Here is a 16,283-nt window from a genome sequence, read left to right on the forward strand (position 1 = left end):
CTTGGACACTTTCAGTTTTCTAACTACCCATCAGAGGACAGAGCCATCGAGTAGAAGAATACAGAGCCCTGCCATAATAAGTTTCCTAATTTTTAAAAGGCTTCTCCAAAACGAAGGTGAATAAGTACTTCTAATCTACCAGTTTACTAATCCTGCCAATTTAAAGGGGCATAATGAACACATTTTGTTCTCTTGCGGCCATATTCTCTCTGTCTCTGTCTCTCTGTCTCAGTCTCTCAGTCTCTCAGTCTCTCTGTCTCTCTGTCTCAACACACCAATTCAATAGTTTTGGGGGAAGCAAAGCCAAATAGGACTGAATAAACTTCAGCAGAGGGCTTGGATCGACCAAAAGACCACACACACCTTCCTATAATCAATCGAGCTGGACCCACTTCTCTAAAGACTTCTTAAGGAAGCCAGCACCGTCCACGCACAGCACATTTTCCAGGACAGGTCAAAGGGCACCTGTCCACAGCCTGAGACCCCACAGTTAGGGGTCACGGCATCTAAGTAAATGAGGGGGGCCTCCGCCTTCAGGAAGCCCAGATGCTTTGCTCCCTCAGACTCAGCCCTCCTGGGGCCGGAGCGGGCCCAAGTGCGGGCTGGCCCGGACCTGCGCCTGAGACCGTCAAACGTACCGTTACACGATACACTGTGTTACTGCTGGGTACAGTGCAGTCCAGTACGTTCCACCATCTGCCTCAGCCTCACAGGTCAGCATGAGGTCAGCCCGAGCGTGAACCTGAGGTCAGGACAGTGGGGTAAGGACAGGGTCCCTAGTCACTTTTCTGTAGCATTCCCAGGGTGGGGAAAGGGGCTTCCAAACTCTTCCATTTTTTTTTTAATCTAAGTCAAATTAATTAATCAATTAATTAATTATAAAAAGGAAAAAGGGAAAATCCCTCATGTTAAGGGGTAGCTAGGCAACAGGAAAACCATCTGGTGTACCCCACCCCACGGGAGCAGGAATGTCACACACCCCGTGCACCCCCTCTTTGCTTTTCTGTACGTTTCCTCTGCCTCCCTCTTCCTTGAATTCCTTACTCTACGATGCCACAGAGGGAGCCTGGACCTCCTGACCTGCATCCCAGGACCCGTCCCACGGTGTCTGAGTTGTCCCTCGAGTGTGTAACCATGTCTGAGTTGTCCCTCAAGAGTGTGAAAGCAAAAGAAGTCCACGGCGTGACTCAAGCACTGCGTTAACGCTTTGTGTCCGTCGTCTCACTTAATCCCCCGCAAACCCATAGTTTAGATGTCATTTTACAAAAGGAGGAGAAAGATTCGTAGGGGGTAAGCACTTCCCAGGACTGCACTGCCCGCTGGTAACTAGGCAGGGACGGCAGCAGGGTCGGTGCTGTCCCCCGCACATCCCGTGTCCCCTGGAATTCCTGTACAGTTGCTGGCCACGTTTGCTTTGTGCTACAGGACTCTAGGACCCCACACGCCCCCATCCCTGGCCTCAGGGCTCTAGTAGGTTGTACTCAAGAAAATCACTATTCCACTGGCCTTTCCTCCACCCCACCATTAATTGGTCCACTCTACAGCATTTGAATATATTCATCATTCCCTTGTTTTTGAAAATTTCTCTTAGCTCCAGGGTAACAAACAGGTGGGTTCGCCTCCCTTTTCTTAGTCAGCTCCTTGGAAACTGCCTTCGGTAGCCCTTCCTCCACCACAGATGTTCTTCAAAGTCCAGGCTTCTTTCCTGGGCTAAACTACTTGCAAAAGTCATTTATGTAAATAATTAGTGGAGTTACAATGACACGCTGTCTTCGCGAAGAACTCATCCACTCTTGGACCGCAAGGTGTTGCCTCCTGAAAGATGAATCCCAAATTTCCATCTGCATCCTTGTCCTTGATGTCAAGCTCTACTTTCATGCCTTCGCTGACTACATACTTATATTTCTGTTTTTTAATTTGATACTATATCTAAAACTGCAGTTATCATCTCCTGTAACTGGACCTCTCCTGTTTCTGTTGGTTTTTGTCAGTGATTCTCGTAGTCCCCAAATTTCAAACCGGGATGAGCTTGGATGCCCTTTGCTTTTTCCTGCCATGAAATCCTGTCGATTGTTTCCTTGCAAGTTGTTTGCTACTCGTCTTTTTATTTTTTTCCCCTTCTCTCTGTTTTTCTGCTTCCAGTTCCTGTTCTGCTCTAATTTATCACAAAATCCTGCTAAAGTAGTATTTTTTGATGTTTTTTTTTTTCCTGCTTAATAACTTTCAGTGGATCTCTGTGGCTTGAGGAAAAGTCCTTACTCCTTTATCAGTCACACAGTACCCTGCAGAATGAAGGCTCTGCCTCAATTTCCAGTGTTTTCTTCCACTCTGCTGCAAAATTAGCTCTTCATCCCATTAGCCACGGTCCCTGAACACAAATTCCCCATTCCCGGACCACTGCCTTCATCCCTTCTTCTCCTCGCCTCCACTTGAAAGGCCGCTGCCTCCTCTCCTCCGCCCGAGTCCTGGCTGATGACACTCCAGGCCCCGCCCCTCTGTGAAGCCCCCGCCCACTCCAGCGCACAGTGCTGCTTCCTCTTCCGGGCCATCTGCGCCAATTGTTTGACACTTGTTAATTTGCCTTGAATGGTGGCATCTGTTTGTTCATGCTGGAGTTGCCTTTTACATTGGATTGTAACTGGTAAGAAAACAGAACCCGTGTCTCCCAATTTGGGTTTTCTATCCCCTGCCCCAAATAACCCATACCCAATGTATGCTCAGTAGGTGCTTAAGAAATTTTACTTCGTTTTTTATCCTAAAATAAAAGGCTGTGCTTTATCTGGTCTCTTTTTGCATGATATCTGGTATTGTGGATGATAAAGATGGGGGTGAAAATAGCTAAACGCTCATAAAAATTTCATTCTATACGTCTCTGTTGTGCTAATAATTGTCCCCTCATCCTCCCACCCACCATTGTCTTTGCTTCTGAGGGACAGTAAATGATCTTCCTTTTTAGGAAATAATATGTTGCACTGGTCAAAGTTCTCTTGTTTACAAATCTCTTACCTTCACTCTCCTCTGACTGTCATCTCAGATTTTAGCAGGTCTGTTTCTGAAGTCCAAAGAGAAAAGCATGGCGGACGCCACTGCATCTGACGAACGACAACACATGTTTCCTTCTTTCTTTTTATTGAAAAGAAATCATTTCTATTCTAGCGCAAACAATGTATATTTTACATCATAAAGCAAGATATAATTTACATATTACATTTCTTATGAGATCTTTATACCCTAAAGGTCATTCCCTTTTTTATTCGGTCACCTCTTCTGGTTCCATTTAACCTGCCACGTACCCCACAAATCAGCATCGTGCTTGGGAGGGAGGGGCTGGGGATGCAGGCAGACGTCTGCGTGTATTCATCTGTATCTGCGTGTGGTGATGGTGAGGAACGGGGTCTGCCTTTGAACTCTGGTCCCGAGGCCCTTTGTCGATGACTGGCTTAGAACCCAGAGGGCTACTCCTGCAAACCACCTATCAAACTTCTACTTATTTTAAGTCAGTAATAAATGAGTGCTTGTACCACGGGTATATTTCTTGATCAAGTGCTTAGATAATAGGTGCCTGTGGTCTACATTCACCAACAATGCTGAGGTCCTGCGGCCAGTTAGTATGAGTTACTCTGAGGTGTTCCCAGACGTCACTTGCCCAGGCACAGGAGGATATTGCCCAGATTCACCTAGCATTCAGGTTATGGGGTCAGGCTTTTCTGTTCACCACTGAAAATGGATGTCAGGTTGAAAGCCTCAAGTGACATTGTTTTACGTGACAATCTCCGACTCCCTCTCCTAAAGCTCCCACCGCCACTTCTTAACAAACTCTGTTCACATGTGCTTTCTGTTTCCTGCTCTATAACCCAAAGCTTCTACCGGATGTTTTCCCCGAACCTCAAACTCCAATGGTTCCCCAATTCCTTGGACTGCACTCACTTCGCAAGGAAGGTTTCGTCTGTTGTGGCTCATGGTTTGTCTGAGATGCGTCAATCCACAGCGGCCAGTAAGACAGAGACTTAGTCCAGGGACCCTTCACCAGCCCACGTGAAGCATTCAGTAAGAAATGTTTGAATCGTAGGTGAAAAGAACAGGGAATCAGTGGATGAAAGCAAAATGCGTAAAATGGGCTTCCTTCTTGTTCCTGGAAGAGGCACAGAGTTGGCGTGTGCGGGTCGGGGGCTGGTTGTGAGCTCGGTCTAGTTTGCCAGGGAGACAACGAGCAGGAGCTGCAAGTGTATCTTACGCCCCGGATCCCTTGCCTGTCGCTCAGGGTTTGGCAGATTTGGCCAGAATCGATCTAAAGCCCTTTAATCACCGATTAACTAAAATTATTAGAACCAAGCTGGTCAGGATGAAAGTAGAAGCGGAATTTTTTTTTTATTTTCCTGCTCTGTGTGCCTTAAAATTATTCTTTGGTCAAATGATGTGATTTCTCAGAGGTCTGTAAATATAAACCAAATGCAAGATTATAAGTATTACAGCAAGGTAGCATTTCCTTGCTAGAAAACTAGGTTTCCAGGTACTGGACCCTCCCATTGACATCGAATACTTTTATAGTCCCTCTCCTCCCATGGCAAAAAAGTGCTGGACATACAGAGAATACAGGAAAGAACAAAGGAGCAAATGAATTGATCCTCACAACACCCCTGTGAGGTAGGTAAGTATCGTTAAACCCATTTTACAAAAAGGGCAAACCGAGGCACCGCGTGGTAATGTGGTTTGGTCAAGTCCACCTGACAAATTACAAAAGCACAGCTCGAAACAAAGAGAAAGAGACAAGAAAGGTCAGTCCTGGCTCCCAGCCCTGGCCACTAAACTTTATTTCAAAATATTAGGAAAATAAAAGTAGCCTATAATTGCTTCTTTTCAAATTTAGTCAAACCTTTAAAATATTCCATTTAAACATGTGTCTTTCAGATTCCTGTTGAGGGGAGAAAGGGCAGTTGACCAAATGGCTTTTCCTCCTCTCTCTAAGTGTGATCCCCGTGATGGATCGGGGATTCCACCGGGGCTCAGGCTCCAGAGTCAAGGACATTCTTATAAGCCTCAAATAGTTTCTAATTTATTTAAAGCCCTAATGTGAAAATGAGCCCTGTGCTCAAACAGCTGCCCTAGCAATTGCTCTGTATTGAGTAAGACAGGAAGCTAGATCCCCAATAAAAATCTCATCGCTGTAGAGATAAGGGCAGTGGTGACGGTGTGAAATTCGCTTTTTGTAGCGTTTGAGAAACTGCAATCAAGCTTGCAAGAATATCATATATATAATATATCAATATATACAGTATATATATAAGTGTGCGTCTGACGACCATTAAGGCACCAAAGAGATGGAGGCCATGCCTTTCGCAACTCAGTCTTTGTTTTCTGAGAGAAATTTCTCTCCCTCTCTCAAGTGAAAAATATTACTTCTATCAAATAGCGCATAAGAGCAAGTCATTCAAAAACAACAAATATCTTAACTTAAGATAGCTGATGATCGTTTGGGTGGGGGCAGAGGGTGATGGTGATATTACTATGGTTTAGAGCTTAGACCCAGAGCTCAGAAGTAGCCGGACACAGCCAGTCCCACTGGGTCAGACAGGCCAGTGACCAGGTGTTGTACACGATGGCTTTTTTTTTTTCCCAGTAGCTGATGGCAAAACCTTACCATGACCAACAGAGATGGAGACAGTGAGAAAGGAAGTCATATCTGGCACAGATTCTTCAGAAAGACTGGCTTTTTAGAGGTTCTTAGAGCCTTCTAGACAGAGAACTGGGAAGAAGGACAGGGTAAGGCACTGAGGTTTAAACAAGTCAATGAGGAGATTATTTGGACAATTATTCAGAATATATATGCACGTGTGTGTGCGTGTACACACACACACACACACGCACACACGCACACACATATTCTGTTTCTTTGGCTGCTGTTGATTGTTTTAGCGCCCGTCCCATCACGGGGGGGGAGTGGGCTGCACCTGCCTGGAGGAGCTCGGAGTACAGGAAGCAAAAAGCACATGAGCGGAAGGGAAGACACAGTGAGCGCACAGAAGCAGGTGGTGCCGGTGCCCGAGGAGGAGGAGGCCCGTGTGTCACCTATGTGCGTGCGGCTCCTCTCCTGCTGTTCTCTGCCATGGTCCCAACATTTTAGTTCTGTTTTTGGTTTGTTTTTATTATTATTATTATTATTTTTTTCCGGAAGATGAAGAAATGACAGAACAGGATAGGTGTCTTATGGGTTTTGGTTTCTTCTTAGGCCTGTTTAATTATTTTTTCCTCAGTTGACTGTCGGCACCTGGCTCCTCTGTAAACTATACTCCTTGGCCTTCAGTCTCAGGTTGGCAATGCTGTTGGCCATGTTGACGCCCTGTGCAGGGCCACTGTTGGCACATGTGGCAGAGTAAGTAGCCATGGCACTGCGGGGACAAAGGAGAGAGCGGGGAGAATAACAGGCATTAGTTCCATGAAGCTGCGAGTCTGTGGCCCAGATGGATGCAACTCTGAGGACGGGGGCAGGGGGCGACCCCCGGGGTCCCTTCCGGCCCCAGACTCCGGGTCTAAGGCGCCGGAGGAAGGGCGGCCATGTTTGCAGGGAAAACAGTGGGGAGGGGACCGAGGCAAGGGACTGGTATTTGCTGTGTTGGGGACAGTGAGCAATGATTTATTTCTGGGGCGAGAGAAGAAAGCTGCTTGTGTAGAACAGCAGATGTTTCATCAGCCGACCAATTAAAACTACGTAATCCGGCTACCTGCCCAGTCCCTGGGGGCGGGGGGAGCACTGAGGAGGAGAAGGGGGCGTTGGGAAAGAAGCATTTTGCCTCCCTCGCTCTAGGAAGCTGGCTTTAATTCTCACACGTTTTGGATACTCAGCAAATACCATGTTAAATCGTGTATTTGGAGAACCAGTTAAACGTCCCAAGGTAACTTCTCTGCTGTTCTTCCTTCAGTGGGTGACAGCACCAAGCGCGGCCAGATCGGGAGGCTCCGTCCCCAATGGCCTTGATCTTGTAACTTCTCAGAAGTGCTTGAGTAGCTCTGGACACTGCCTCTGGGATCATTTATTTTGGAAACGGTCAAATCTCCCAGATAAACTGGCAAAGGCTTCAGCTTAAAGTTTCCCGACCTGTTCCCAACTGTCCATACTGCTGAGAAAAACCTGAAGTTCTGTTTTGCATCGTCAGAATTGTAATTAAGACCTAGGAATACCACTGGGCAGAAATTTGTAATTGGTGGTTTACTGTTAATTGCATCCATGCATTTCTTTTAAAGGGAAAAGTAATGGTTTCTTAGACTTGGATGCAAATTGTCCATTACTTTCTGTAAATGGTTAAAAGGGAACTCATTTTAATTAAGTGAAAATGTTTCTAGTTGCTTCTAAGATTAGCAAAATCCTTTTCAACTGGGGGCTGAAATGAGATGGACTTATAAATGGAATGACATGTGCTCTTCCATTGCCTGCATTCCAATGTCACTTTGTCAGCCACACAGGAGTTTGCAGTTCTGGGGATCGAGTGACAGACCAGAAAGAGAGAAAACTAAAGCTACTCCGCAAATAGGGAGACTGTATCACTGATACTTATTTGAGGCACTACACAGTTACGAGGTGAAGACCCACAATAGCCCGTTTCAGCTCAGTTACTAGTAATGAACCCAGGAAAATTAGCTTAAAGAAATATAATTCGTCCCAGATCACTAGGTCTATCTAGAAATACACATCCTTAGTTTAAAATCTTTAGCCGTGTGTGCGTGCGTGGCGTATGTCAGAAGCAGCCTCGGAAGGGTTCCGGCAGATTCCTACGTGCTTCTCCTTCGTTTCCGCCTGCTTCCGTCTTACTCATTTCTGGACAGTTAGTCTGAACCGTCTCCACAAAGTCAGGTTCTCCTAGAGCGCCCTGTGCTTGCCCTCCGGCACCGGTTTCATTCAGCTCCTCAAGCCCCACAGATCAGACACCACGTCTGCCTCGCTCTCCGCTCCTCCCCGGGCACAGTTAACCTCGTAGCCGCCAGGCATTTGGCATTCAAGTAGGTATTTAAATGAATAGACGAATAACTGAGAAATACCTAGGCACGATATGATGAAACAGATTCCAGCTCAATGTCATTTTCCTCTGTCATCCTGCTATGAATAATGATTTCTTAAAATATTTCACCAATATGCTTAGATATTTAGGAATTAGTCCTTCTTGTTAATTTTGGCATCTTACTAGAATGAACAAAATCAGAAGGTACAAGACAAATGCAGAGGCTGGTGATGATATATTCTCACATCATCAAAAATATCTTTTAACAGGAAAAAAACGAATAAGTATTAATGTTAGTTAGACTTCAGAATATACTGTCACTTCTACCACTGTCTACCAAAGACAGAGAAAGAAAGAGTTAAGGTAGATTTCAATTAGGGGATAAATGACCAGAACAACCCATTAAAATAAAATGAGTTTTTAAAAATAATATACCAAGAAATGTCATTTATTTTTTAAACCCACATACATATAATCATTTAATACTTATATGAATTGTATCCTTCCATTCCAGGCCCTACCAGAAATACAATGTGAATCCATAAATCTCATATATTCAAGCAATTTCTAGGATACACAGAAATCTAAGATTTCAAAGAAATCAAATATCCAAGTAGGTAAGAAAAGAAAATTAAGCCCTGATGATGGTGCATAGTATCATTTAAATGCAGAGGAGAGAAGCCAGAATTGTGAGTTATCTATATTATTTGTTAAGTACTGAGAATGACAGTGGATGACATAAAGAAAAATATTTTCTAATGACTAATAGTGACTGTCGTGGAGCATTATGCTTTTAAATACTTGGCCTGATTTTCCGAGGGATACGTTTTCTATCCTTTGAGATTCCAGACAAGCAAAGTCCTATTTAATAGAGATTCTCTCCTTTATCTGATGATTAAAGGTGTGGTCCATTTTCCTTAGCAGAAAAAGAGAATTAGAACGTTGAAGACATAGTTTTCTGAAAATGCCGTTATTATTTTCTAGAAACATCCACTATAGTTGTGATTTCATTGTTATCTATCAGAGAACCACTTTTGCTGTAGGTACTGCATGGTTTTCTAATACCATCTGATGTTCTCGTCTGAAGACTTAATATGGTGACGCGTTTCTTAGAAATACTGAGCTACTCTCTCCAGGGCAGGCCAGATATTAACATCCCAAATGAGATGAATGTTGACCCACTGAGGGTTCCGTTTTGCACAGGAGATTGGGTTTTGTCTGAGATATTTTCCCTTAAATGGCAGGCCGTTTCTGGCTTGAGAGCAGCCTCCAGTGGTTGTCAGGACACCGCTGTATTAGTGAGGCCCTGACTTGTAGGTGGCCTGAAGCCAGTGAGCATGAGGGTGAACAAGCAGTGGCGATTCACCAGTGACTTTTGCAATTCCCCAGGAGCTCGGTACATGATAACGTTTTCACGTGATAAATGTTCAGGAAAGTGAAAAACTTGCAAAAATTGATCTAAATGACCCCATAAGAAGTAAAATAAAGAAGAGAGTCTTAATTCACAGCCTCTTAACAAGTGTTTAGACTATCCGACTCTGCAAGTAGAGACCACAGTGAGATTTGAGCACAGACTAAATAATTACGAGCAGTTTGACATGCGTCTAGTTGCTCTGCTTGAACTATAAGTGCCATGTAGGCAAGCAGGGATCAGTCCTTTGACACCCCGGTGACAAGCGAGACTTGGTACAGGTCAGAAAAGACAAGAGCTAGTGAGTGAGTCCTCCAAGGGCAGCTTAGTCATGCTTTAAAAACGGCATTAGAAGTAAGATGGAGAGGACCCAGTTGCAAAAGTGACAACAGATGCAAGAGAGCCCCTGAGTGGCTGCCAATCAGATTGTCCCTGACCACCTGTTTCCCATGGCATCAAAACTTCTAAAGCCCCGTGTTAGGAAGAGAACCCTGAAATGTTTTCTCACAAGACATAAAACTTGGTTTCCAACCAAGTTTGCAGGGCATCCAAGCCCTGCAAAGCGACTGCTCCTTGCTATGCAGGATTCAGCTTCCTGGGATAAAAAGGTGGGATTGAAACTAAGTGATCTGTGTAGACTGAGCACGTGATAACACCGAGGAGCCGGCTGCCTGACGCCCCGACACCCTGCCCCGCCCCCGGTCTTGCTTCAGGAGTAAGGACCACCTAGTCTCCTAAAGGATGCCGACGTGAGTCCGGGAACCGGGTTCACAGAGTTTGGCCGAAGCGACATTTCCGTTTCGTTTTTAAGAATGTAAAGTTCTTTGCGTCCGTGACCAAGAAGCCACACTGCCGAGTAAGAGGCACTGAAGAGTTGGAGCTGAGGAGGGAATGCGCGTGCCCTGCCTGTCGCCTCAGCACAGCTGCAGCGAGGCGTGCTGGGCGCTGGCTGGCGCAGTGAAGCGAGCCCGGAGTGTTCCCTGACCTTATTTGGAGCTGCCTAACAGATGGAGCCCAGCCACAGCCGGCAGAGTGCTCACCGCCGGCGGGGTTAGGGCTCGGTTTTCACAGGGACACGTCATCCCTGATCATCTGGACCGAGCCCGAAATGTTGTCGTGAGGAAGAATTTGTTCACGTAACTGCCAAACACCAAGCAACCACGGGAAACGCCGTGCATGGTACGATTTTAAACCCAGGAGACGTCTGGACATCTGCCCCTCCGCTTTCTGGTCACCCACCCCCGGTCACCCACCTCTGGTCACACACCCTTGGCGTAAGTCCCACAGACTACGAAACAGTTGGGGAGAACGTTGGGGGTGGGGAAATGATATCACCTGACTCACTTTGCAACTCTAACTTTGTTTCCTATTTGGCCCTTTTGGACAAATGATGACAAACTGTTGGAAACGCCACTCCCATGGCAGATCTGTCAGCCTGAGACCCCAGGGCTTCCCCGCTCTGGATTTTTCCAAATGCTGCAGAGCTGGGGTGTTCGCGACTCTGTGGCGTGTGGCGGCCACGGCCCTGTCTTAGGTTCGTTCTTTTGTTCTGTTGGCTTGAGAACCAGGGAGGAGAAACTTCAGTGCGAGTTTTCCTAGGGAAATTTCCTTTTAAAGAGAAACCCCATGAATCTTTTGAAAGCGATCTTTTGTGATTCAAATAATCGCTTCTAACTTCTGTTTTTAAAGCTCAGAAGTTCGTTTTCTTTATGCGAGCGTTCTTAAAGTGGGCGCACTGTGAGCCTGCAGTTTGCTCCCTGCATTCAGGGACCCTTCCGCCATTTTTAATGTTTCTGTCTACAGATGTTTTAGATACAAAGCTTTACATCGCTTTTATCGTCTCAACGATTTCTGTATTTCTTATTTTGGAACACACGTTGCTTACCTATCCGTTCCAAATGACCCTGGGAGGTACGTGATAGGAAAGCTGTGACTAGTTCAGTCTTAGGGACGAGGCGGCCTAAGAGTTGGACGATCCGACTGGCCCGAGGGGCACCAGGAGCCAGGACGAGAACATAGTCCTTCCGACCTCCGCCCCAATCTGTACTGTCACCTAAAGCCTCACCCGTCAAAGTATGCGTATGCGGCAAGCGTCACCGCCTTGGCGGCACATGAGAACTCGTCAGAGACGCGGATCCCAGGTCCCGCCCAGACCTAGGAAGCCGAGTCTGCACTGTGGCAGGGTCTGGGTGATCCTCGCGCCCCTGCTCTGGGCTCTCAGGCGACCCCTAACCTCGCGGACACATCGTGTCGCAGCTGCGCCTGGTCTCCGGTGGTGCTCCCTGCTCGGGGACCCGCCTGCTTTCGCGTCTAGGACTGCGAGCCCCGCTTGCTTGAATGCGCTTGTCTCCCACTTACACCCTGCCCCCAGCGGCCACCCCCTTCCCCTCTGACAAGTTACCTTTTCAGTGTCTTCCGTTAGAATCCGTTATGAAGCCCCTCGTGTAAACAACATCTTGGGAGGGACGAGGATCTATTTTTGAAAGTGTGAAAGGGAGAAATGAGCCAAATGCGTTCAGCAGAGTTGGGCAGCAGCGTGACCACGATCGATCGGAGGCGGGGAGCAGGAGGAGGAGGTTGGGGGGGCGGGGTGTGGACAAGGACGGCTGGCCTCCCTCTCACTTGTCCCTAGTCTTCTTTGAAGCCCAGCCTTCCCCCTGGAAATGAGCCTCTAGACTAAGGCTGCAGAGCCTGCCCATCTCTCCCTGTCTCTCACAGGAAAGGGCATCTCTGGGGAAAGGTTTCTAGAATGCTCCATCTAAAATAGCAGTCAGAAGTCCAGACTTGGTTAATGGGCGCTGCCCAGGAGGCAGGGCCCTACAAGGCAGTGGGTCGTAAGGACGCTGGTGCTGGCGTGAGGCTTCACTCGCCTCCGGAAAACAGTTCTGAGCTAAGCAGCGGGCGTGTGTGCCACCAACGAGCTGCCATCCACTGGCTACGGGGAGATGAAGCCGACACCCGCCAGGACAGTGGGCCTGTGCTGGGGAAGGCTTTGCTCCTTCTCGAAACCCAGCGGCCTGCCTGCCATCGTCACCTCTAACATGAACGGGGGTCATGATGTGCTAAACATAGCCTGGGCCAGATGTCCTGGTTTGCCGGGGATGATCCCAGTTTGATGCCTGTTGTTCTAGTGTTGTTAGTAGTAGTACCCCCACTTTCACTCTCTAAAGTGTCCTGGTTTGGATGGTAAATGATGCAGCCACCACTCTGGGTGTAAAAGACACCCAGAGAAAACCCGTGCTGGCCATGTCCCATCCCGTAATTCTGACCACAATTGCTTCGAGCCTTGGTTTTCTCTCCCCTTCCAGGAGAGAGCCGTGGAAGTCAGCAGACTGCCCCATTCGGCAAAGCCGTCCACTTGCCGTCCCGGGGTGGCATGACGAAGCCTCGTCGGTCATCCCAGGGGAAATCCGCACGCCTCAGCAGGCGGGGGCAGCTGCAGGCCTGCCGCGCTGCGCGAGACAGCGCCCGAATCAGGGGGGCGTGTTTATGTAGCTCCCAGTCTCATCCCGGTTGCTATTCCCAGCATGTTGTCAGGTCTCGTCTGAATGAAAAGGCGGCCGTGGGTCCCGACATGCTGGACGGAAACGGGGATGGCGAGCTCTGGTCTAATCTGCCTGCCGAAGGCTTACACTGGGGCGGGCGTCTGGTCTCTTCTTGGAAACCAGAGCAAGGGCAGAGCTACCACACGGGAGCGCTCCGAGGATGAGCCAGGAGAAATGCCTTTCAGTGACTGTCGCGCGCGAGGGGGCTCGCCACACGATGGCCCTGACGGAGACGGCGCGCTGAGGCTGCAGAGCGCGCGGGGTGCGTCGCCGCCTGCGCGTCTCGCCCGCGTTCTCCTTTTACACTTTCTTAACCAGACTCGTATGTCCCACCGGGCTTCGGAATGGGAAATCGTGAAGCACTCCCGTTCTGAACACGGCAGAAAAGTCTCCGAGTAACAGAGTAGTTTCTTTTCTTTTCTTTCTATATATATATATATATATTTTTTTTTTTTGCCGCTTTTAGAAATTCGTCAAAACTATTAACACTTCATAATCAACATGGGTCAAAAACATCATTATTGATTAAATTCCTGCTTCAAACCATCACTTTTCTACTTCTATCTGGAGATTAACTTATTCTTCATACAGAATATGAACCATCAGATTCTATGAATTTTTTAATTATTTTTTTTACAAACTCTGTTTCTAAGAGAGAAATGATATAAAAAGTATACCATGAAATGAGTAAAAAGCACTAGGTTATATAATTTTAAGTGAAAAGAACAGAATACAAAGTAATATATACACTAGGTCTACACTATATAAAATGTGGGCCTCCAATTGCGGAGACAAACTAGTTATGTCAAGATGGTAGAATTATGAGTGTTTTTTAAAAAATGTATCTAGGATTGCTACATAATCTTTCAAATTAAAATAGGACGTTTTCCCCCACGAGGCACGCATAAATTGTGTATTAATAATTACAGTGAGATGCCCACATACGAAACATACATGACGCGGGCGCTGGGGTGTGACTTCTGCTGAGGTGCGGGCCACCTAACCCGATGTGAATTCAGGAAGGGTTTTGTCCCCACTCCTGCAGTGTACTGCCCTCAGCCTCTCACTGGTAGGGACCAGCTGACAGTCACCTGGATTATTTAGAGCTGATGTGAAAAGTTCCTACCTCTGACCCAGGCAGAAAAGGGAGCAATAATACTTCCTGGTTGTGACCAGAGTCAAGCCAGAGACCCTGAAACATCAAGCTTGGGACCACATCCATTTCACGAGCCATTTACTGAGTCCGTGAGCTATCACTATTTACCAGGAAACAAAGTGGACTTCCACGTATTTAAAATGGTAAATAGTATGTATCTTCACAGTGGTCTTAAAATGTCTTAGTAAATTCTACGGGAGAGAAGTCTAAGTCTTAAATAGGACATACAGATATGACTCATCTTTTGAAATCAGCAAGGCATACCATGTCTAGAGCAAAAAGGAATCTCAATTTCTCATGCATGGAGGCTCTATGTCAGGAGGCCAGAGTAATTCAGGCTAATTTCACAGTGGGAGTTTTAAAAGAGACTTCCAAATACGGTTATGGTGTTGTCTTTCAAGGAACTGACCGAGAACAGACCGAACATTTAGGTGAGGCCTTTTGCTTTGATTAGAGCATCGACTTTTGGAACATATTTGTAAATCACATCAGGAGTTGGCTTCAACTGGGGGATAATGTCCTATAATTAAAATGCCTCCTTAAACAGTTAGCTAGCCTTAACAATTAACAGGTAACCAGAGCATAATAAATGCATTTATAAGTAGTTCTTGCTCCACTGCCGTGGGCCAGAGGGAACACAGAGCCTCGACCTGGTTTCTGAGTGTACAGGTTCAGGTTCAACTAAAGGCACTTCAGACTGACGACAGTGCCTTTAGCACTTGCGTCTCAGCTGCCCTCTGGCGCTAACCTGTAGTTTCTGAACAGCATGATAAATGGAGGTGCAAAGCCCCTCCAAGACACTGAGATAGTACTCTGTTAGTTGCTTCTTTAAAATTGTTCACCTTTTTAATAGAAAAGTTTAGTGTAAAGTATACATTGTTTTTATACTTTAAAAACCCCACACAAACAAACTGACCCTCAAAGAACTTCAGGTAAGTAAGAATCAGCAACAGAAAAGGAAGGCATTTTGGATCACAGGACAACCCCACCTACTAAACAAAGAACTATGGCCATGAAAGCGAGCAGAAGGGTCCTGGATTTTCTTTCCTTCTCTGTCTATTTCTGCCTGCCTGCCTGCCTTCCTTTCTTCCTTCTTTCCTTTCTTCCTTCCTTCCAAATTCAAAATCAGTTTTACTGTGAAGTTTGCCTTTGGACCTACACTTAGAGCCTTACAAATTAAATTACAACTTGAGCACGATAAAACACAGCTATCTTAAATTTGGAAATGGAGCAAACTTTCATTCCAAAGTGGGTGCAAGCGGGGCTGTGAGCGTGGCTTAACCACCATTTTTAGATTTTCACCCCATCTCGGAAACCTTTGCGACAGTTTCTGAGTCCAGGAAGAGATTGCTGTTGGCCCACCCCTCTCTCTTCTGCCCCAGACCCTGCTCCTGGGGCCACTAGTAATCTCCCGTGGAAATCTGGGGGTGTCAGCAAGGTGAATGTCTCTGAAGAGGGCAACCCAGTGAGCAGTGCCAGGCAGCTGCACAGGCAGCCGTGGCCGCGGGCGACGGCGGAGGAGCACGCGGAAGTGGAGCAAGGGGGAGTGGGCCGGGCATTCACCTGTACGGGGAGGCCGTGCCCCAGGACAGATAGTCGGTGGGCCTCGGAGCGGGGCGGGGCACGATAGGCTGCTCCACGGCAGTCACGTCTCCTGAGTAGGACTTGAGGAGGGAAGCGTTCTTATTGGCCAGCATGGCTCTCTCGTTCCTGCGGAACTTGGCTCTTCGGTTCTGGAACCACACCTGCAAGACAGTGGGGGAGAGCAGGGCGTGAGCGGGGGGGCGGGGGGAGGGAGGCGACCGAGAGGAGGGCACGTGAGCCACGTCCTGGGTGGCCTCACTGCATCACGCCTTGCCACGGAAGATGCAGGGGAGGTGGGGTTCTGCCCAGAGCGAGGCTTCCCCGGGGGCCACGCGACAGAGAGCTTGAGGGCGAAGACTCGCAGCGGGACCGGGGGTCCTTCCAGCCTCCAGACTCCGGAGGGGAGACCCACGACTAACGCCCACGGGGGAGCAAACACGGTTACAGCCCCTGTCCTAACTGCAATAGAGAAAGAGGAATCGTCTGAGGCTTCTCCCACAGAGACGGTGATATTTTTTTAAAAGTTTTTTTCAAAATTCTTCAAAATGTGAAAACTTCATCTGCTTTCATAACACCGATTGGACATTGAAAGGAAA

At 47.3% G+C, this 16,283-nt stretch overlaps 1 protein-coding gene across 5 annotated transcripts in view; it reads right to left on the reverse strand.

Moving 5' to 3' along the window:
• Positions 1-4,343: 4,343 nt before the first annotated feature.
• The window catches only part of PRRX1 (paired related homeobox 1), a 64,457-nt gene continuing 52,517 nt past the window's right edge, over positions 4,344-16,283 (reverse strand). For 3 of the 5 annotated variants that reach the window (XM_036234670.1, XM_036234671.1, XM_016147137.2), the window contains 2 exons: positions 15,667-15,848; positions 4,344-6,386 (listed from right to left, as the gene is read on the reverse strand). In XM_036234670.1, the coding sequence (XP_036090563.1) occupies positions 6,248-6,386; positions 15,667-15,848 (321 nt within the window). In that variant the 3' untranslated portion in view covers positions 4,344-6,247. Of the gene's footprint in view, positions 6,387-11,803; positions 11,876-15,666; positions 15,849-16,283 lie in introns of all 5 variants that reach the window. The other 2 variants (XM_016147139.2, XM_036234669.1) reach the window with 1 other exon arrangement.

Source organism: Rousettus aegyptiacus, unplaced genomic scaffold (genome assembly GCF_014176215.1).
Source record: "Rousettus aegyptiacus isolate mRouAeg1 unplaced genomic scaffold, mRouAeg1.p scaffold_m13_p_17, whole genome shotgun sequence".
Classification (NCBI taxonomy): Eukaryota; Metazoa; Chordata; class Mammalia; order Chiroptera; family Pteropodidae; genus Rousettus; species Rousettus aegyptiacus.